This window comes from Carassius gibelio, chromosome A24 (assembly GCF_023724105.1).
Source record: "Carassius gibelio isolate Cgi1373 ecotype wild population from Czech Republic chromosome A24, carGib1.2-hapl.c, whole genome shotgun sequence".
Lineage (NCBI taxonomy): Eukaryota > Metazoa > Chordata > Actinopteri > Cypriniformes > Cyprinidae > Carassius > Carassius gibelio.
In genome coordinates this window covers 7,275,776-7,299,818 of record NC_068394.1, presented here as the reverse complement: position 1 = coordinate 7,299,818, position 24,043 = coordinate 7,275,776, and the positions used below count along the sequence as shown (strand labels likewise).

The window sequence follows — 24,043 nt, the reverse complement described above, 5'->3', positions numbered from 1 at the left end:
GGAATACCACATGACAACTGTTTACAATCAGAAAAGCTCCCGTTGAAAAATACCCGCTGACTTCTACCAGAGAGATAACTGCATATCAAGGACACAGACTGATGTGAAAACCCATAGCACTTAAGCTTAGACAGTAAAATGTCATGGTCAATAACATCAAAAGCTGCTGTGAAATCCAGCAGCACAGCAACCACAAGCTTTTTGTCATCCATAAAAGTTAGCCACTGGTCTACCATTTGTACCAATGCAGTGTTAGTGGAGTGTCCTGGCTTATAAGCATGCTGTGAATTTGAGAGCAAATTATTTGATACAAAGTACTGTATCATTTGATTAAAAAGTAACTTTTCAAATATTTTGCTCAATATAGGTAGAATGTTAATTGGTCTACAATTTGATTCAGTGAGACCTAATCTATCATCTTTCACTAAAGGTATAATTTTAGACTGCTTCCAAATTTCCGGAAACACCCCACTTATCACAGATCTATTAAAAATGTGACTGATAGGCTTGCATAAGATATTAGCAACAGTTTTAAAAATTTTGCCATCCAAGTGATCTATACCCAGTTTTTTCCTCCGGGAGAGAGAGCAACATCTTTTCAACAATTTCCTCTTTATAGTTGTGATATGGGATGCAGGCCGTGTATGTGTACAAAAGATCAGTGGTTTCAGTTTCTGTGGGGGTATGGGTACGGGTTTCAGTTTCTGAGGGGGTCGGGATAGTTAAAGAAGAAAGATGAAGAGCATGAACAGAAGATGCTAAGATAAGTTGGAAGACATGGAAGGAGGAAAGGTTACCTGTGCTGTACACCAGTGGAGAGACGGGGCTCTTCTGAGGCAGCATGCTTTTCATACGGTTGGCCTCCTCAGGATGGTTAAAGCGAAAGATATAAGATTTACCCAAACAGAGTGTGTAACCTGCCGAGAGAGGAAAATAAACACACACTTGGATCAGTCTGAGAAAGACCAGATTAGTGTTAATGTCACTCAAGTTCATAGTCCACTGAAACACAGAGCACTAGTGGACACCAGGGAAGCTGAAATATGAAATAACACTGAATCTTTCAACCTCATAATTCAATTACTCCAGTTGTCAGTCAGCATGGCTGCCAGTTCTGAATAAGAAATGCTTGTTTCACCATAAAAGCTGATTTATACATCCGTTTTTCCTTATTGTCTCTTAGTTGACTGCTACATCCTTAGGGTTGGGTCTGCTCTTTCCACTAATCTGAAAGCAGAGACCACAGAATGGCAGATGGATGCAAGCCTGGAAAAAAGGCATAGAAAGCTGAATAACAGCTCATGGAAAATATGTAGGACCTCTTTTTCCTCCTCAATGAAACCCCAAAATATTTTCCTCAGTGGTCCTTTTGCTAGATGTAAAAAGCTATGAGTTAATGTGAGTGAAAACAATTCCATCAAATCAAGAATTTTGAATGGGAACTGCCTGTAAATCATCAGTAGATTCAATGCATGAGCAGCTTTATAAAATTTCAGCCTTTCTAAAAATGATATTTATATATTACTTTAACTCATTCACTTTTTCAACTTTTCAAACTTATTTTTTAGTTAACCAAGACACAATAAAAAAAAGAGCTGAAATGACTCAATGTATGTAATTCTAAATGTAACCGACCTTTAAAGTTAGATTTTATTACAGTGCATAAGTACTTTTTACTCAGTGATGGAACCACATGCTACAAAGATGAATTCCCTAAATGTCCAGTCATGTGTCATTAACATGCCAAACCCTTAACATTCAGTTTCCTAAATCTGTCCCGCACATTCCAGGGTTTGGAACACTGGCAGAACCTTTCTTCAAAGCGTTCTTTGGACTTCCCTTTAATGCATCGCAGAACAGACAAATACAACTTGAGCTGCGGGATATGCTGATTTCATAACAACACATGGACACAGTGAGCAGGAAAATAAAACCCCTGAATCAGTCAACACACTTCCATAGGCATAACATGTCCAGAGAAACACTCGTGAAACAGAAACAAGCACACGTGCACACTCATAAGTGTTTAGTCTACACAGCTGTGCTCCTAAGGCTAAATAAATATACATTTAAAAGAACAAAGATGTACACATCTCAGCTTGTCACCCAAGGTGACTGTATTGCAATTCTGTTTAACGTACCTCAATACAGAAAACATTTGTTTAGGTTCATAAAACTGTTTCCAAGACTTTCATTAAAGAGTTTACACTTGTAGTTTACTGCAAGTCTTTTCCTGCCCTTCTGCCCCACAAATGAATCCACAAACACAGCTGTTTCATCTTATAAACTCTCTCTTCTAAAGTCAGGCTTGGATTAAAAATAAGATTCCTGTGATCCCATAATCAAATGTGCATGTTACTTTATGAACAATTCCCTGCTCAAATTATTGGATTAACCATTGTACCACAAGGAAACAATCTTCTGCTGCAATAAAATATTTAATATATCTGTTTAGTGCTATCAATTATAGGGGAGAAATAGTTAAGATCAAAGCACGGATATTAGGTAAATGTTATTTGATAAATAAGAAGAAAATAATATCTGGCCTTTTGCTCAGGAAAACATTATGATGACAGTTTGTGTGCTGATGTGCAAGCACAAAACAAATCACATAATATAAAGAACCGTATGATACTCTAAACAATTTGAGGAAAGCTAAGTTATAAAATGCATACATCAAAACCACTAAACTACTTTATTTTAAAATAATGCCTCCACATGTAGGCTATATAATTTTAAATACAATGACATTGGGATAGCATAAATATTTAAGGATTATTTCAAAAATATTTAATTAGATTTAAAATTTGATGACCAGATCTAAATCAAACTCACCCTGACTCACAGTGTGATAAGTTGCAGCAACAGCAGTCTTTGTACTGTACTTGACAATCATTTACATTCAGAGATAAGCTGTGCATTTCTAAACTACTTGTTCTTTTATTTTATTTTTTTTTTTTAAATTTTTACAGAATATGTGAGAATATTATATAAAAGTTTAAAAAGTGCAAGAATTGATCTTCCTCTATAGTCTTTTATGACGTCACGCACGTCAATATATGACCATGTTTAATATTTAGCCTATATTTAATTTTATAAAAATAAAACTTAAAATAAAGAATATAAAAACTAACTTGAACAAGCAGATTCAAAAAAAGGTTTTACTAATTAAAAATAGGGTAACAATAAAAAAATAAAAAAATAAAAAAAAAACCTTTCTGTTATAATTATAAAGACGCTGTGAGCGAACATGTAAGCGCTAGAGTCCCGAACTTGCAGCGTGGATTCAATGTTATAGTCTAAGCCACATATCTAATAAATTTGCTGAAGAAAATGATGAATAAGAAAAGAAAACAAACCTTTCGGGAAGTCCCATTGAGAGAGTTCTGCAGTCAATTACATAGATTTTGGAGACGAAAGCCAGTGCCAGTGCTCTTCACCGCTTCACTTTCCTCCTCTCCTGAGGTCAATAAAGCAAACGCTCCCAACCCAACCTAAAGGGGAGGTGCTCTTTACATACTCAAGGACAACATGGGAGAGGGAAGACTAGCTTTTTCACTATTGGTTGCCTTTAATGCGCATTTGAAAGTAAGTCAAAATTTTAATGAACAGTTTCATTGATGCATTGTTTTTTTAACATTGGGAATCTCGAACCTTATCATGTTGTTAAAACAAACACTGGAAAAGTAAATGAAAGGGGCTAATTAACCCCACCTCCTTTTTCTTTGTCTACCTACTCAGAGATAATGTTACCTGAGAGAACCCCCAAAGAATAATCTGAGAAACACAACCTAGACTACAACATGCAGACTCTAGAATCAACCAAGTTTATGCACTTTTTACAAGATATTTGTACAGCCCATTGCATGATTTGCCTATTGAACAATAATTTGTGCAACTCTGACTGAAACCAACTGAAATCTGTTTTTCCTCTTGCACAAGACTGAGCATAATCTGACCTCTCCACATCACCTTGTAGACAATGAGAAATCTGATTTCAGTATGACTCAAAAGTAATAGTAGACTATAAAAAAGATGTATAAAATTAAACCAGGTTTTAAATTGTATTTATTTTTCATGACAAAGACCACCAAAATATGATAAAACGGAACTGGAAAAACAGTCTAATAATAGATAGAGTACTCTGACACCAATCAAAGAATTTGCCAATCAAATAAAGTTTTGCAATTGCTTGATGTCGCTTGTTGAGTCACAATGAGAGGAGGAGGTGGAGCAGACCTCTAACTGAACTCTGCTGATCATTACCAGCGCTGTAGCTCACGTGCTCTCAGTTTTAATCTAACTGACTCAAAGCACTTAGAGTCAGGGGAGGTTAGCCTCAAATATGCCTTTATTTCTTATTGACAGAGCATTCTTTTATAACTAGCATGTGGCTTCTTTTTGCAATACAGATGTATAAAACGAGTTCCGTCAAAACTGGTCTCTCTGTAGTTGTTTTGTTTGTTTTAATTTGCATCACAGTCGTGCCTATTGGCAGCTCTTCCCAATGAAACAAAGACAAAAGCAGAGGGCACATTTCGCAATCCCGTCAATATTTGCAGTTCACAATTGAAAAGTGTCAGATTTAATCTGGTAAATGTTTTTTCTGACTCGCTCTCACTGAGATGTGAAAGAATAGAAGCATAGAGAATGATGGATCGTTCTTTGAGGAACTCGGTGAGGCTAAAGAATGCAGGAATTATGGGAAAATACCACCTTGGGAAGAAAAGCTGAGCTTGGTAGCTCACTCTAACACTTCTGGAAGCTCTGAGTCACAGAGTCGCATTAAGAAACGATCCAAAACCACTCCAGTTAAACTGTGTGTGATGTCCAAAACCATGACCCTGCTGGAAAGACATATTATGCATTTCCAATACAACTTAAACTTCATAAACCTCTCCCCCTTTTCATTTACTCAGACACTGTGTTTTCCAAAGTAAACAAACAACACATGCATGCTGTAAATGCATTTTCACTAAAGCGATATCATTCCTATCGTGGTTACCTTGCGTAAGTAGTGTGGGTCTGGTAACAGGAACTCCATCGAGTGAACACAGGTGTCCGCATGGGTCAAGAGTGACGACCCCTCCTCTGTTCTCAATCCTGCAGTGTTCGGCTTCAATGCCGGGACCCTCAATAGTGATGTCCTGAGGTACAGGGGCATCATCACGGCCAATGTGTGTCACTCCTGTAATAAAAAGTAATTCACTTTGTAACTGTAAGTGCAAGCTTTTAGTGCCGTTGTGAGTTTGATTTAAATTAATGTTGGCGGTAAGAAATGCAACACTGTAAATACAGTATGCCTGCAATGTGGTTATATATATTTAATCAGTTCATCTATTAATCCTGCAAATTGTGCTACAGGAAGTTCAGCCGACAGGTTTATTCAGTGCCAAAAAATTCTCGCCAACTGTGAGGCTTTCCATTTTTACCTCATGTGGCCTATTAAATTGAATTTTGATGAAAATGTACATAGGCTTTTAGAGTTGTCAGTGATTTACAAGCAATGTTAAGTTAAACCGTGGCTAGGGCTGAAGACTAAACATTATTAGGGAAAAATATTCTAGGGGTTTATTTGGGCTATATTTAGTTATTTTAGTTTGGAATAAAAAAACGAAATAATAATTAAATAAATAATTTTTCATTATAATTTAAATAAAACTGTGTTGTGAATATATATTTTTAATTGACATGGTCATACGGTATTAACAACCAGTCAGTAAACAGAACTATGAAAGTAACAGTTCCGAGTTATTTTCGAATTGGATGTAACTGTAAAATGATTCAGTTAGGGAGTCATATGTGAATTATGTGTTACTTGTAAAGTAATGGATTCTTAATGATTTTAAATGAGTTTGAAACCATTTTGTGTTGTTGTTTTTTTATGATGATTATTTGTTTGTGAATTGAACTCGGCTCATGCTTTTTTTTTTCATTTGTGACAATTTTAGTCACAGTCTGGAGATTTGTGCTGGCATTAAGATGTATTGTTCCAAGGAACTTTCTGTTTCTGTTTTACATTTCCACTCTTCTCTGACCTCTGCTGGCTCACACACTCAACCAGTGATGCAAATCACCCCCTTACAGCTTTACTTCAACACCTCACAATCTATTACCAAGGGATTTGGTCGAATATTTGCTCTTTTTATATCAAGACATAATTAGACTGCTTCGAAATAGCATTTTTAATTCAGTCTTTGTGTGGGTTCAGCACTATGGCGGTACTGTAATAGTGTTGTATAATACTGTAATACTGACTTTATTACTCCATCCCACTGGGAGGACGTCAGCTTGACTCTTTGTCCAGTCTCTATTCCGATAGGTTGCTTTGCACACTTCATTTCCTGAACCTTTTTTAGATTGCATTCCAGCGTTTACCATGTTGACCATGATAAGAGGGCTGAGGAATGAGCCGGAGCTCAGACATGGTGTCATTAGGACAAGCCTGACACCTGTGTGTAATCAGAGACAGGTGGACCCTTTTTTGTCATGTCTATAAGGTAAAGATTAAATAAGATACACTGGGTTCTGGCTTTACAACAGAAAATCATAACCTAAGTGCACTAACAATAAAAGCCAAATGCATCCAGTGTTTCATGAAGGCACAAACAGATAGAGGGTCTTATTTAGAGATCTATTCTTTGCAGGCTATTGTTCATGGTTATTTGGGTATTGTGTGAAGGAGAGAGATCGTGAGATCTGAGGCAGAATCAAACAGAGAGAAAAAAAAGTCCCATACCCTCCTTTAGAGGTAGTAGAGTAATGGCTACACTGAGCCTTCCGCTGCCCAGGCTGACTAGGTGAGGGGTCGCGGTTTGTACTTTCAGTCCTTTTCCTGTGTCAATCAGGTCCAGGGGCGGACTCTAAAACAGAGCATTACAGCTCATTACCAGTTTCTACGTCTAAGAAGAAAAGAGCAAATGGCCCACTAACCTTAGGAGAACCAAGGCTCTGATCTGACTCCAGTTCGAGGATGCTCGCCGGGATGTTTGGCTCTGTATCCTGTAAGAAGAACAAAGACAGATATGTCTGAACTTATACTTGTACAATCATGAAAGGGGTTAACAGACTTAACTCCTCAAGAATATGACATGTACTTTAACCAAAATAGTTTGCCTTTCATTTTCACTTTGACTAACAGTTTCTTAAGTAGAGCACAAATACAAATTTAGCTTTTATAATATTTTTGAAAGAAGTATCTTCTGCAAACCAAGGCTGCTTTTATTTGATCAAAAATACAGTAAAAAGCTGTACTATTGTGAAATATTATTACCATTTAAATAACTGTTTTTTATTGTATTTTATTTAATTCTGTAATGGCAAATATGATTTCTTTTTTTTGCATCATTACTCCAGTGTTCAGTGTCACATGATCCTTCAGAAATCATTCTAGTGTACTGTTTTGGCACTGAAAAACTTATTATCATCAGTGTTGACAATTATTGTTCAAATCTGTGCAATGTTTTTTTCAGGATTCTTAAATGAACAAAAATAATGAAAAAACTATTTTTTGTTTTGTTTTTTGTTTCTGCAACTTTTGATCAATTTAATGTATGTAAAATTGAATGTAAAAAAAAACATCCTGCCCCCCCCCCCCCCCCAAAAAAAACCCTTCTACGTTCCATGTGATAACCAATGCAGTAAATGTGAATATGATTTTATTGCTTAGATGGAGGGAAAGATTTTTCTGTGAATAATAACATAGATTTAGATTTGTGGATTCACAATAAATGCAATATAAAATACATGAGTACTTTTATAATATTTATACAATTCTGGCAGTGTCTGGCTACCTTTACTTTTCTTTGGAGAAGAGCAGCATGAACATAGAATTCCTTGTTTTTGTGCTCCATAATGAATACTATATTTGTTTGGAAAGGCATAAATGTAAATCAAAGACAAGAATGACATTTTTGAATTTCTCATTAAAATGTCCCTAACAAGTAATCCATTGTCCTTCCAATACGTCTGCATGACGTTTAGAAAATTATTCTTAAATATTTACTCCAACATGATGGTTTAGATCATGTAAAGCCAACATTAGCAAACAATTGCTGATTATCCGTCAGTTCTAGTTTGAAAACCACTGAGTGACTCCAGATACCAAAAAAAAGCTATTATGTTTAATGGCACTCCAGTAACAAGATAGGTACTGCAAAGACACTCACAAACAGCTCCTGAGGGCCATAAACATCAGAGCGAACATACTCACACTCTCTAATCCAGCTGCCACACGTAACATAGGTTGGAATGTGTGTGAAAACGATCCCAAAGGAGCAAAAAAACAGAGAGGGAGGAAAAGGCAGGAATGTTCCATGCCCATTATTTCCCACGAGTCACTGGGAGTGTTTGGCATGCCATGCCAAATGGAGATGTAGTGAGAAATGGCCCTTGCTTTGGTCCTGCCGTCCCAGAGTTGCAGTAACCATAGAGAGGGGCCTATTTGCATTTCTGTTAACCCTGCTCACCCACACAGATACATATATATATATAGAGAGAGAGAGAGTGAGAGAACACGTGAGAGACAGAGAGAGAGAGATGCTGCAAAAATTATTTGGACACTTAAGACACAGTTAAACTGTAATATTTTCACTGCATTAAAAACAAAATAGTGGTTGCAAATGCCAAATGCTTCTGGACTGCAGAACTGGTTCCCAAAATATTTTTGGGGAGGTCAGTTTGACTCAGCTTTCATAACTGAATTCCCTTGTTTTTGTAAAAGATTTTGTTTCAGAAGTGTACTTGTGCTAACTTTCTTCAACCTAAAAATATTTTGTTATATCTTGCAGTGACAGTCATGCATTTTAAGTGTTTCTCAAGTGTCCACATACTTTTTGGGTTCTCCAGAACTGAAAGCCTGAGAGGAACATCTGGCTTTATACCGCTGTTCTTATTTCCTCTGATACAAAGCTGACTTCCCGACTGAGATCATTGCTGTTCAAGCACCCTCATTTCCAATTCATATGCCAAGGTCCAATCAGAGTGCACCTACAACTACGCTTCTATAATACTCTTTATCGTGTTAGTAACATTTTAGCAGTTATGCTTGTAAGTTTACACACTCCTTGCAGAATCTGTAAGATATATGATATTTAAAAATGATGATAGAAATAGCATTTTATTTAGCACTGCCTTAATATAACTACGTATGTGATAAAACATTTAATAAACAAACACACACACAGGTAGGAAACATGAACAACGTAATAAAAGTTATAATTTCTTAAAGAAAAAAGATCTTGATTTAAAGTGAACAGAAATTAAACAGTACTGCATTCACTACTTGAAACTTAAGTTTATTTTTTTATTTTTTTAAGAAGGATTAACTTTAATTTCAAAATTTTAAAGTCATTTAGGATATTTAAGACCCATGTCTGACCACATCCCAAGAAGGGATTTGACAATAGCAAGACCTACTTTAAAGTTAAACAAGAACTGCACATGAACCATAGGCCCTTTCTTCAACTTTCTTTGACCTCTTTCCTGACAGGTAGACAGGCATGTTCCTGCAGGAATGTCCCAGTGTTTTGCTTTTGAGAATTTCACCCCAGGATGAAAATACCAGCTCCATTCCTCTCTACCACCTCTCCATCCAATCAACTCTTGGGATTCTAGATGTGGGCATCTGTGGGGCGATAAGGGCAGGTTTGCTGTTTACACACTGGCTGATCTTTGTTAGAAGGCCTCTTGATTCAGGTAGAAGCTGCTATGTTCAGGCATGTTCAGACATCAACAACAAACAAAGAAGCCAGACTTTTCATAAAGACCATGGAAGGTTATTTACAGTACATGCAGGAAAGAAGTCAAATGGGGGGAAGGAAGAGGGGGTGAGTGTTAATTTGAAAACATTCATTTTATGAGCCACAGAGACAGGATGAAAGATAAGACTGTGGAGACAGACTCAGAGAGAAAGACAGAAGTGTTACAAGAACATAGAGACATTAGATTTATGATGAAAAACAAAAGAAGCAGGAAGGCCAGAATTTGACACAAAAGGCTTTTTGAGTCCTTGTGCTTAACACAAGACATGATGTGGGAGGACGTTCCCGACGACTCAGCTGGAACACACATGGGATGATCAAAGAAGGATCACAAATTCAAATCTCAGCCAGAGTTGCACGGGTGATTGAGACGGGTGGTGACAGCTACACACACAAGGATATCGTTTCGGCAGACAGATGGGAGATTTGAAAAGGGAAATGGTCTGTCAACCTCCCTCTGTTTTCATTCCTTTCCCTCATCAGATCTACAGTAACAAGGACATGGGCAGAAAACACCATCACTTTCAAGTCATTTCCAAATGATTTTGGCGTAGGCTGTGATGGTTGCGTGTTCATCTTTCACCCCAACATATGGGCCCAACAAACTTTCTTTTCATCAGGGTCATCATCTTTTGATTAAAGGCCACACACTTGCCTCTTTAACAATATCAGCATAGAAAACCATCTGATCTCTCAAAGGTGGTGAGGCAGCACTCCCTATTTAGTCCAGTCTGTCACATGTTACAATGATCTCATTGGTTCTTCTATGGCAGGGGTCTCCAAACTCGGTCCTGGAGGGCCGCTGTCCTGTAGAGTTTCATCCAGGAGACCCCTGTTTTATGGCATCACTGTGAAAAACCCCTTTTGAAACCAAAAGTGTATGTTTGGCCCATAGTAAATCACCTGATGGTGTTTTTAGATGCAAACAGACCTCATGCAGATGTTTCTTCTCACTGCAGGGGGTTATACTGTTTGCCAGAATCATCACTTAGCACAAGTGATTACTATCTTTGTAACATCTGCGCCATCCACAACCTGTCTGTCAATGAGAACTGTGTGAGTCAGCAAAATCACAGGTTAACACACCTGAGCCCAGTTGTGTGTTGAGTGGCAGGTCCAGCCATAACATCTGCTTCACTTACAGCATCTAGCATCGCTCTCTGTGTCTGTCTGCATGTTTGTTTCTTTTCATCCCCTCACACTGACTCATGAAACAATTGCTGTTCTTATGCATGTAACTATAGCAATTGTGCTCTTAGTGTCATAGACTGTTTTTTTACAACCATGACATCTGGTTTGAGAGTGTATGCAGTTGTTTGTGAACAGATGGGTCATTTAAGTCAAATAAAACAAAAACAATGCATAAAAAACACAACTATAAACCTCAAATTGTTTGCTTGGTTCAGTTTGATTATTCCTTGTTCAGTCAGGCAGCACTGTTTAGTAAAATCGCACCACATGGGACTGTTTGCTTTCAGATTGTCTTAAAGGGTTAGTTCACCCCAAAAATGAAAATTCGTCCATCTTCTGCATCCTAGGTGTGTGTGACTTTCTTCTTTCAGAATAATCCCATCAAAGCTGTATTAAAAATTGTCCTTGCTCTTCCGAGCCCTTCAATGGGGGTAAGCAGGTGTTTGTTGTCAACACTTAAAGTGTGCAAATCTGTAATAAAACATCCCTTACACGGCTCAGGGTGAATAAAGGCCCCCATGTAGCGAATCCATGCCTTTTTGTAAGATAAATATCCAGATTTCAAATGTAATAGACAGTTTTTTTTCTCACTTTTGCTGACTGTTGGGAACCGGAAGACGTACAGGAGGAAGATGGAAGACATATGCATCACGCGCGTGGCTCTGGGAAATGCAGGAGCACAGGAAACAAAAACCAGACTCCTCTTGGCTTATTTCTAAATCCTCAACATTTTTCTTTACAGATCTTCGTTTTGTGCTTCTTATTCGTGACCAACATTTTGTTTTGTTCTCTCTCCACGCAGGGCTGAGGCACTAACTAAGACATCTGTATGGACATCTACCGGTTCCAAAAAAAAAAAAAGTGTTCATTACTTTGGAAATCTGGATATTTATCTTACAAAATACCTTTATTCACCCCCTGGAGCTGTGTGAGGGGCGTTTTATTACAGATCTGCACACTTTATTTCACGTCTTTTGAACTGTTGACAACAAACACCTGCTTACCCCCATTGAAAGGCTCGGAAGAGTAAGGACAATTTTTAATACAGCTTCAATTGGATTATTCTGAAAGAAGAAAGTCAGACACAACTAGGAGGCTTTGAGGGTGAGTAGAAGATGAATGAATTTTTATTCTCGAGTGAACTAACCCTTTAAAAGTGTCTCTGGTATTCGATGTTTACTGTATAATGCCTATCTCTCAGTTGATAGGTCATGATTCACTGCCCATGATGAATTCAACAGTCAAAACACATTTAGACCCATACCACGGCTTGTGCCAAGAGTTGATCATAGATTAAGTTAAATAAATACTGTGGCCAAAAAAAAACATTATCAAGCATATTTATCAGTATTTAACCTACTAAACATTAGACATAAGCAAAGAAGAATGATTCAACAATTAGGGACACTTTTAAAAAGCTAATTTTCAGTTAATTTGGTATTTACGTGAATGATTTGTTAAGTTTTTCTTTTCTTTTAGACTCACTGAAAGCTTTTGGTCAGTCTAAAAGAAAAGAAAAACTAAACAAATCATTCACGTAAATACCAAATTAACTGAAAATTAGCTTTTTAAAAGTGTCCCTAATTGCTGAATCACTCCTAATTAAAAGAACAGCTTTTAGCCCTAAATAAAGTTTTACTTAAAGGATTATTTGTGCAAAACATAAGTCTCACCATTGCCGAGACGACATCTGTCATTTTGAATTGCAGCTCCAAAGGCACGTATACAGAAGGTGCGCAGCGCTCTTCCCCAAATATCCAGAAAAAAAAATTATCAAGCCAATTCAGTATTTTTCTTGATTTGTAAACTCCACCTCCCCGCCAAACGTTATTAATAAAGTTGAAAACAAGCACTCTGTTACAAATAATTATTTCAAAAGAAATAAAGCAAGTCCTGTGTCTCTTTGGTGACTGAAAGGCGCTGTCTGCGCTCTTGGCCAGCAGCGAGTCCGCTGTGCTCTATGGAATGCAGCAGCTGGTTGTCCGCTGTTGTGCGCATGCGCACTGAAGACGGCGGCGCGTGCAGTTCAGCCAGCACTAACAATACACTGGTTCTTGAGACATGGAGCAAAATATTCTAACCAGTCATAATTTATATATATTCTTAACACATATTTAGGGTATGTTTTCATTTTCATTTTTTATTTAATCAAAATGTTAACATTATATTAACATAGGCCACGTGTGTATATCTAGCTATACGTTAGGCTGTTCATCATTTCCGTGCATCAGGGGCAATGTGACTATTATTGTTTAGTGTTTTGTATGTTATACATGTATAATGCAATATTTTATATGATGAGTGAAATCTTTTCTTACAAGTTTACTTTCATTGGCCAGTTCTTGAATTCTGATTCGAATACATCAAATACCAAAAAAGATAAAAACAATGATAGAAATCAGCCAGCTTTTTACTTTCATAAATTTTAATTAAAATATCCACAGTAAAACTATTTGTTTATTTAACATACACAGTCTACAGCGTGTGTCATAAATCCACACCCACCGCTGTTCACACCCAACATCCAGTTTGTGATTAGAGGTCACGTTCGGCTCAAATCTTTTGGTAAACAGGATGCTCCAGTGCATGCTCATGTATATATATGCATGTATACTTGTCTAAAATGCTTCATTATGTTTTATAGTTCCCAAATGAGCTGGACAAACATAAGAAATGGAGAGCTGGATGACCTTTGGTCAGTTCACAGATGGCCGGTGTTGCCCATACAACCTCGCTTCACCCTGGCGTCCAGAAGAACCCAGCAGAACCCTCAAACAAAGAGGCAGAAGCTATGAGTGTTAAGCCAGTTAGAGAAAACACTGGATGAAGTCCACTGTACAAACAAGACAACAGCTGTGTGAAATTACACTGCAGTTAGTGTCCTTTTAGATAAGTTACTGTACTAGTGCTGACATGATAAAAAACAAAAAAAACTGACATTCTTTCAGGATCTGGAATGAAATAAAGGGCAGGAGTGAACAAAAGGAGAGGCAAGAGTGTGAAAAAGAATATTGTTTGTCATGTGTGACATTTTTTTTTTAAGGCTTGGAATTACATGTCACTGATATAGATGGATCCAGAAGTCTGACCACTAAAATTCAGGTATTTAAAGCACAGGCTTAGTATTTCTTTTTGGAACTGATTGGTCATCCGCATTGATTTGAGGTTATGTATTTTAGTTTTTGAGTGAAAATTGCCTAAATTATCCACAAACAATGCTTTTACCACTCTGAAACTGAGGTGCATAAGTTAATGATCAACCAGTTCAAAAAAGAAATACAAAACCAGTGCTAATTTGAAAATACATTTTTACATTGTTTCTTGGTCACTAATCAAATCTACAAATTTAAGACACATATGAATCCTTTGTACAGATGTTCTTGCTTCCATTGAAGCTCGTTAGATCATCTCAAATCATGCTGGAGAACATGATCATCAGATTTTACACAGACTTATAGGTTTCAGAGACTTTAGTTTCAATGCAAGCGTTGTGCTGAAAATATAATTTATGATCAAAAAAAAGAGAAAAATGCAAATACACAGAAGCATTCTTTAGACCCCATGCTGTGTTCAAAATTTGGATGCATTTCTCATTTGAAATTCACTATCAATATCCAAACTGAAAAACTGGAGGGGAAACTTCCTTTTTTGCGATTCCATTTGCGATTATGGCAGCAGTGAACAAAAACTATGGTTTTAAAGCCAAAGAGAAATAGAGCAGCTGTGCTGATTAGATCTGTCTCTATTTTCTTTCTCTTTTCCTAAATACCTTTGTGCTTTTAGCACATAATTGTTTCTTCATTGGATTAAAATGTTCTGTGTGGACTCGTTCACATGCTCCTGATCATTATCTGATGGCTTTCCCATCCCAGAGACCACAGACAACATTCAGTGGAATGTGGACATGGTCGCAGGGAGCTGCAGGTGTGGAAGATCTTGCGCTCTGAAGTGTAGATGCTCACATTGTTTCTGTGAATACTAGTATGAACATTTTTTAAATACCGCAGAGCTATAAAACATTCTGAGATTTATGGAAAACATACAGAAGATGATTACACATGATTCTAATTTTTTTCTTTTCTTCAGCATTTAGCATTTAAAGGGATTAGGTAAATCTCCAAAGCCTTACATGTTTGTTATATTGTTACTGTTTGTACTGTGTTATTACCTGAAACTTTCAAAATCAGTTTTTGGTCATTTAAATAAAACTGAAATAAAATAAAATCTAAATATTAGATAAAAAAAAGTCAAAATTAGAAATTGAACTTAAAAACTGACATTAAAACAAAAAATGAAATAAAAATAAAAATATAAAGTTATGAGTTAAAAAAAACTAAATTATATATATTATATAAATTATATAGTATATAAATAATAATACAATAGCACTGCAAAATGAAAATATATTTATAATTTAATTTATAAATTAAATTTAAATTTATTGTTGTATCGCACTGGCTGTAAAAATAAGGTTCATAAAACTTCCCAACACAAATAAAGACCACAAATTGCTGACATCATCACGTATACATATGAGTCATTGCTAAATAACTTTAAAGTGCTAAGATATTATGTCAAATATGGGAAATTTTCATGATGCAACAAAAAACTCAATGACCCCATTTGTTCTTGCTCTGATATTGTGAAATAGAATAAACAGATAACATTTCTTAAAATGTTACAAATATTATAATTAATCATAAATAATGACATTAGTTTATTTTCAATACATGAAGTGTAGGTGAAGAACAGCTGTTTAAAATATTACCTCTTTGTTTCAGTGAAATTATAGCAAAACATGGGTATCATATTGATGGCACGCAAAGCTCTGTTGAATTATTAATTACCAATTTAGAGCTCATACAGCCATAGGTATCTATCACTTCTTGATAATCATGATGTGGCCCCCATGTCATTCCAGGTCTTCATGGTCAACACTCCTTCAGTCTTTGTGGCGTTAACTGAAAAGGTCATGTGCCTGGCCGATCTTGAATGAGGAGGTTATTTAATTTAATGACAGTGTTTGCAAAATCCACAAGTTCTACGAAGTCTGAAGTGATGATATTGACACCATCTACGCCTGGCTTTTGTGCTTCCACCCACGTCATTATGGTTGGAAGGTTCCTGTGAGAGAAACAACAGAAGCACATGTAAGAATAGACATGTAGGATGCATAATTCAAATAAGTACTGTTCTTTTGAACTTTCTATTCATCAAAAAATCCTGAAAAAATATATATAATGGTTTCCAGAAAAATATTAAAGCAGTAAACTGTTCTCAATATCAATGTTAATTTGAAATGTTTCTTGAGCAGCAAAGCTGCATATTACATTAATTTAAAAATGATCATGTGACATTGAAAATTGGAGTAATGGCTGCTGGAAATTCAGCTTATATTTTAAACCATATTAAAATAGAAAGCAGGTCTTTTAAATTGAAATAATGTAACAGATTTCACTTTATTTTTGATCAATGAAGCCTTAATGGGCATAAGAGATACCAACCCCTTTTGAATGGTAGTGTATGACATTTGCATAAACGCGTAAATAATCAATACAACAACCCTCACTTGTCTACAGGGAAGTGTTAAAATATTAGCAATTACTGCGTTAGTTTTATTTCAGATCAGCTGAGTCAGCTCCGGCTAGAAATACACTTCCCAAGCTCGACAGTAATCTACAACAGCGGCCCCAACAAAACCAGGAAATGGGAAGCTCAGACTGCGTTTATCCTGGAATAATAAACAATCCAACTTCCACACTCGGGCAGAATTAAACAGATTCCTCTGAGACAGTTTTCTGATTAGGATGTCTACTAAGACCCAGCACAAATCTCCATACTCCATATACTGACCCACCATTACTGTGTGGGTCAGTATATGTACTACTCTGTCTGATTAATTCAGACAGCTTCATTTCATAGGATAGGCTAAGCCCAAAAGAACAAACACTATCTTTTTATATGTATTGCACAATATGCAAATGTTCTGTAGGAATAGATTAAAAGCCAGCACTGTATTTCAACAGGCCTGGGAATTGTTATGAGGGGCGCCTTCAACTGTGTCCTTAAAAAGGGTTTGTGCTCAAGAAAGGTTCCTCAGAGCCTACTCACCAAATATGCAGTGTTGCTGGTGCTGCCACCTAGTGGATGATTTTAACATTTTTCCAACACAAGCTCTCTATAGCAGTGGTTTTCAACCTGTGGTCCGCGGTGGTATTGCAGGTGGGCCGCCAATTATTTTCTGTTCATTTCCAGTCCATTCTAGGGCTGTGCGATTAAAAGAAAACGTCCTAAAATCACGATTTGAGCGTGCGCATATGCCTAACTCCAGGTTCACACACTGTCTGTGATGCGCCTTTTTTCTGAGCCAATGTTGACGGATCAGAGCGTTCTCACTGCGGTAAAAGGCTAGAAATAAAAACGTGCGAAAATAATTCATGTCTAACACATGAGCATAGAGTGAATTTGTTAGTGAACAGGATGCAGTTTAAGTGAGAGGAGACACGTTTTAAGTGTGCACACTCTCTCCTCGCAAAGCAGCGTGTATCTGAGCAAGCACGACCGGTTTTGTGACAGAGCAAAGGAAATCTGCTGCGAACAGAGAGATTCGCACTCGTGCATTATTTTAATGTGCTTTCGCGTTATATTTATGCGCTCTCACTGCTGACCGCATACACATACTGTATACACACTGCAAACACCTGAGGCACCGCTACAATTAATGAGCTCTATGAACAATGCATGGCAAAAAAGAAAAAAAAGTCCCTGTATACAGGATTTTTTTTTTTTTTTTTTTTTTTGCCATAAGTCTATAAAAATGTTTTACATCTTCACTATAGGGATAATTTTGACTTATGTCTGTTCTAGAGATGTTACAACTTTTTGATAAAGCTCTGATTGGTTTTCTTTTGGAAATATGTTTCAAATTAATCCTGGATGCGTTCATGACTGTAAAAGCACAATTGCAAAATTGATCAAAAAAATCGCGATAGTTTTTTTTTTTTTTTTTTTTTTTTTTTTTCATATCGCACAGCCCTAGTTTATTCAATAAATATAGTTTAAAATCTAGCTTCTGAGTACTAAGTTATTAACCCAACAATAGCGGGGTCAGTTAATTTTTTTGAAGTGGGCCGCGCAAACATATGTGTTTGGTTGTGTGGGCTGCGAGTTGAAAAAGGTTGGGAACCACTGCTCTATAGAATTAGATTCTCTGCTTTTATGTTAATTGTAGTTAAAGTTTTTTTTTTATGTATATATATATATATATATATAGACATATATATATTTATATATATATATAATTTTATTGTTTTGTAATTTTTTATTAGTTTTTGTTTTTAGAATTTGATTGAATAATTTTTATTCATTTTATTAATTCATTGTGGACTTCGGGAAGAAGGAAGGAAGCACGCATGACTCCATCCACATTAACGGGGTGGTTGTTGAATGTGTGTCTAGCTTCAAGTTCCTGGGAACCACCATCTCGGAGGAACTGTCCTGGACCACAAACACCTCCAGCCCGATCAAGAAGGCTCACCAGCGCCTCTTCCTCCTCGGGACACTGAAGAAGAACCAGCTGTCTTCAGCCATCCTTGTGAACTTTTAGCAGTGTGCGATCGATAGCTTCTTGACCAGTTGCATCACAGTCTGGTATGGGAACTGCTAAGTTGCTGACCGCAAGGCACTGCTGAAAACCACCCAGCACATCACTGGGAGACCACTTCCTGCTATTGAGGACATCTAGAGAAAACGCTGTCTAGGTCGAGCTCACAGCGTTCTTAAGGACTCCTCTCACCCTGACTATAGACTGTATAATCTCCTGCCCTCCGAGATGGCGCTTCAGGAGCCTCCAGACAAGGACCAATAGATTCAGGACCAGCTTTTTCCCTACAGCTGTCTCCTTACCGAATTCTGTTCTCTGACACCACATCACCCCCGCCCCCAAACACACACCGAACTCATACATTTCTCACCCCTCTTCAACACTACATCTGGTTTACCAACAAACAAACAAACAAAACAGTTTACTTGTTATTACTTGCACTACTGTCTGTTCATCCAGAATACTGAATAAGAAGCTGATAGTATTTACAAATCTGAAAATAATGTCCATAGCCTTATCTGTATATTTACTGTACATTTGTAACATATTGTAGACACTGTATATCCTGTACTCACTGCTTATTGCACTTCTGATTAGATGATAACTGCATTTCGTTGCCTTATACCTTACATGTGCAATGACAATAAAGTTAAATCTAATCTAATTTCAGTTTTAGTTATTTTAGTGCATCAAATTAAAGTAAATTATATTATGAAATAAGCTTTTCAAAAACTTTTATATATATATATAATTTATATTACTCATAAAATGAGTAATACAAACATTTCTTAAATGTATACAGTATATGTACAGTATGTATGTGTAGTTATGTATACATATAATTAAACATAGTACACACAGATGTGTGACCCTGGACCACAAAACCAGTACTAGCTGCACATGCATATTTGTTGCAATAGCCAACATTACATTGTATGGGTCAAAATTATTATTATTTTTTTTATGGCAAAAATCATTAGCATTGTGACAAGTGGAGAGGGGCCGAGAGCCGTGGGAATGGAGCGAGGCCGGTGGAGTGATTTGGAAATGAGTGACACCTGCTCCACTCATCACAAGGATATTGAGTAAAGATCATGTTTCATGAAGAACTAGAATTATATATATATACATTTTATAAAATAAAAATAAAAAAAGTACTCACTTCTCCACCAGGTAGTTTCTTAGCCCCCGTACCAGGCCCCTGGCGATGGTCTTGACACGTGGGGTTAAAATAGCTTGAGACACATGAAAACTGCCATATTTGGCTCGTTCACCCAGAGTTGTTTCCAGGAACTGGATGAGCTTGGTGGCGTCTGTGGTATTGGCCCAGGGGGCAGGAATTTTACTACCAGGCCAAATCACAGGACAGCTCTCAGCAAATGAATGGTGGTAGAACACTAGGACCTGTGAAATCAAACACAAATGCCAGAACTGAACGAGCCTTTATTCTAAAATGACATGATGAGCACTAATAATTATAATATTATCAGTGATGCCTCCAAAATACTTGCTATAGCTCATATTTAGGTGAAGATAACAAAGCGTATTGAAGAATTAAACTTAGGTGCACATCTCATGCAGTCAAGAAAAATAACTTGAATTATCCAAATTTTCATGGTCTCCTTTAGAGATACTGTTGCCTATAAGTGACTTTGCCATCAGTTATTATTCCACTAACACCCTCTGATGAGAATTATTCTTCGACTTCCATTGCAATAAATTATTAGTTTTCGATTTTGCGATGAACTATCCCTGTTGGAAAGGTGTGCTATTGGTCTTATGATATGATCTTATGATGATAAAAATGAACCAAAAAAAATCTCACATACAGTTAGTGTCCAGTTTTTGCCATTGCCTGTCTGTCTCCGGTCTCCAGTGGAGGTGAGACATTAATCCTATAGTGATTAGGGTCAGTACACAGCAGGAATATATAGCTGACCTCTGGTGCACACCACAGACACACAAAGAGACATCAGCACTGATTCAGACACAACCAGGTTTATTATTCCTATTTTTCAGTCACAGACTCGGAGACCTGGTGGGCAGGACAAGAACTGCAACACAAGCCTGTCAATTTTCTATCTGTTCCCATTCAAAATTATTTAGATCACATCTTAAAAGAATAACACAATAATGTGTGAACAAAATGCAAGTGTTGGCCATTAGCAATCCATATTAAGTGTCCATCGTAATATTTCAATCACTAAAAACAGCGGGATATTCTAAAACATTTATTTTGAAAACACATAAAGTGCCTTTGAAACAGTAATATTAAAAGATTGAATTCAGTACACACCTTATGTATCACTGAGTGATTTATACAGGCAAGCAAATGAGCCTGGAATATGAATGCAATGCAATAAAATGCTCAAGTGTTTTCTTTATAATGGTTTTCTATGAAAAAATATTTAATATTAAACTTTACACATTGCATTTATATATTATTAATTAATGCAAACCTCATAAAAAATTACTGGCAGTCAGTGGAGGAAAGCCTTAAATAATGAAATAATAAAATAATGTAAATAATTAGCCTTTATTTAAAACTGAAACTAAAACTAAAAGAAAATAAAGTAAAAAAAAAAATGAGATAAAATATAAAAGATCATTTATTACAGCTAGTTGCCAAAGTGACAGTTCTCAAATTGATTTAGTTTAACTTGATGTACTCAATTAAAGCAAAATTTAATACTGCAAATGAATAAAACTATATATAATACAAAAAACATTTTATATATATATATATATATATATATATATATATATATATATATATATATATATATATATATATATATATATATATATATATATATATATATATATAATTAATATTATTATTATTATTATTATTTAAAATATCAATAAAAACAATAATATCTCACAAATTTGTAACAAAACAATAAGAACTTCAAGTTGGTAAAAAAGCAAACCCACACACAAACAAAATTAACTTATTTCCATATATCATTGTTAGTGCTGATGCAAATATACTGTAGATCAGATACACACATTTCTCTGACAACAAACTAGCAATAAAAAAAAAAAAAAAATAATACTTTCATTGATTTCAAACTTTTGAGCAATCAGAAACTCTAGCCGGAAATAGCTTTGCATATATTTATTTCATGCTGTTAGACAGTAACTGGAAAAACGTTGTTTTGCAGATTTTGACAGCTGTTTTAGATAGTTTCAGTATGACTGTTCACCTAATCGCTATGACGAATGCGTGAATCTGTTTTAAAAAGTCAACCTCTCATAATGAGTGTCTCTGTTTTTCCTCTATCTAAAAGGCACTAACTGTTCTCAAGTTCTCACAGAGGTATTTTATATAGTAGTTGTTTATTTAGATATCATGCAGATTAATCACTGATCTAAAAACTTTTATCCAACAACATTTTCCATCCATTTTTTATGCTTTTTCTTTGCATCAAATGCCATTTAAGATTTTTATCTTGATGTAAAGCCATTGCTATTATCATCAGATAGGCTGTGTGGCGCCCTGAGCTCACCTGGTACCTGTTCTCCCACAGATAGTTCAGAGTGATGTCCTCCACCACATCAATCCTGCAGAGCTTGTGACCAAACACATCCTTCAGCATCTTGATTAGGTAACGGTGATGCTCCTCGCTCATTGCATAATGATGGTTAAAGTCTAAAAAAACAACCTCCTTCTTATGTATGTTCAAAAAACTGTTAATGTCATTAAGGCCATCACGTACTCTGTGTCCAAACAGCCCATGGATAAAGTATATCTCGTGGCCTGGTTCTCCCGGTTTGGAGGAAACACGCAGGTCGAAGTAGCGTATACCTCCCTCAAGCTGCTCCCTGAAGGTGAGGTTCTGGGTCATGGACCACTTCTTCATCACCTTCTTGGCCAAAAAGCGAAATATCGCAACCAGGTGCTTCACATATGCTTTCTGGTCTGGACCGACTGGAGCTTGCTCATCCACCCAGAAGCTGAAAGAATCATGAGAACCTATAGAAAGAGAATAAACGAAGCATCAAGACTGCAGTTAATTTAGCCACTATGTTCTGACTCGAAGTTGGTTATTATATTATTAGCAATAACAATTAAAAATGTTTTTTTTTTAATGTGTGTTAAGAAAATAGCTGTATTAACACATACAAGTCACTGTTTATATTATCCTGTGTGCTGTATTTGCAATGTAACATATCATATAGCATTTGAATTAAATTGCTACAAAAGGAAAACAATACCTTGTTTTACTTTTACCTTCACTTTAGTATCTAATTTAATTGTAGTTAAATGCCCCAAAGAAAAAGACACTCTCTCACCAGGAACTGCCAGATGCTTGAGAGGCATGGAAGTGAGTGCAGGGCACAGGGAGCCCATCCAGTCGGCATTGGAGGTGTTTCCTGTCGGTCGCGTCTTCATTACCTCAAGTAAAGCGTTTCAGCTCTAACATTCACGATGCCAATTCAACACAGATCCAGGCCAAGCTAATCCAGCAATGCTCGTTATCCCCAGCAAAATCATTACGGTCAATCGGGTCATCAACGCATGATTTGAATCAAGATAACAATGATTTAGTCATTATAACATCACTGGATGTGTGAGGCAGACTGCAGATGGAGAGCGAGCCTTTCTACAAAGTTAATCTTCTTAAACCGAAATTACAATCCTTATCCTCCTCCCTGCTTCCCTGCTGGAGTTTAAACGACTTGGTCAGTGCTGATTATCCCCGCCCTCTCCCTCTCCATTAGACAGGTAACAGATGGGACACTTCACCTTTAGTACTGCAGGTGGATATTGTCATGTTTAAAGAGCATGGTGGCCTAGACATTCACTTATTGACCACACCAATGAGTGCAGCAGTCAGGGCAGGACTTAAGGGAACGGGGGCCCCTGGGCATGAGGTTATGTTTGGGCCCTATACACTACAAATGCCCTCAACTAGAACATCATTATAGAGTAACACAAAACACAAATGTATTTTATTATTCTATTGTTTCTGTTCCTGCAGGTATTATGAAAAAGAGAAGTCTTGTTTGTGTGATAGGATATAACTCCTATATTAAAGGCATATATAAAAACACAAACTCATTAAATGGCTTCTTTTTTTTAAATATATATATATATTTGATGACATTTCTTTCCCACTATGTGTGATGGAGGTGAGATGAGGGAGAGTGCTCAGACATTAAGATAATGTAGAATCATCTTGTAAAGGAATGAGGTATGAGAATGTATCATTATCTTTCAAAATGTGCATTCTTTTAGGCTTAATGGAGCTGTTTAAAGTAGCCATGTGATGACAAATTAATCGGGGCAGTCGCAATTTAATACATGTGTCCTTTTTCTATGTGAAAAAAATCATAAATAGGCTAGCAGTTTAAGCTATTTGATACAGTATATGGCCTTGAATGTTTGTTAGCCCTGGCTGACACAATTAACCCTTGCGTGCGCAGTTGAAATGTGGCTTATTTCTGACTGGCATAACTGAACAAATCAAACAAATGTAAA

General features: G+C 36.5%; 2 protein-coding genes across 7 annotated transcripts in view; both read right to left on the bottom strand.

The window, feature by feature from the left end:
* Nucleotides 1-12,896, bottom strand: part of LOC127946488 (pleckstrin homology-like domain family B member 2) — a 42,409-nt gene extending 29,513 nt beyond the window's left edge. For 5 of the 6 annotated variants that reach the window (XM_052543107.1, XM_052543108.1, XM_052543110.1 and 2 more), the window contains exons 1-5: nucleotides 12,626-12,893; nucleotides 6,934-7,002; nucleotides 6,740-6,863; nucleotides 5,006-5,188; nucleotides 798-917 (exon numbers count right to left, since the gene is read on the bottom strand). In XM_052543107.1, coding sequence (XP_052399067.1) covers nucleotides 798-917; nucleotides 5,006-5,188; nucleotides 6,740-6,863; nucleotides 6,934-7,002; nucleotides 12,626-12,649 — 520 coding nt within the window. In that variant the 5' untranslated portion in view covers nucleotides 12,650-12,893. Of the gene's footprint in view, nucleotides 1-797; nucleotides 918-5,005; nucleotides 5,189-6,739; nucleotides 6,864-6,933; nucleotides 7,003-12,625 lie in introns of all 6 variants that reach the window. The other variant, XM_052543111.1, reaches the window with a different exon arrangement.
* Nucleotides 12,897-13,359: 463 nt separating this feature from the next.
* On the bottom strand, nucleotides 13,360-23,486 carry plcxd2 (phosphatidylinositol-specific phospholipase C, X domain containing 2). The gene is made up of 4 exons (XM_052542306.1): nucleotides 22,855-23,486; nucleotides 22,068-22,534; nucleotides 19,718-19,959; nucleotides 13,360-16,076 (listed from the first exon to the last, which is right to left on the bottom strand). Exons 1-4 carry the CDS (start codon nucleotides 22,952-22,954, stop codon nucleotides 15,923-15,925), a joined length of 963 nt encoding a protein of 320 aa, XP_052398266.1. The 5' UTR covers nucleotides 22,955-23,486; the 3' UTR covers nucleotides 13,360-15,922.
* Nucleotides 23,487-24,043: the final 557 nt, after the last annotated feature.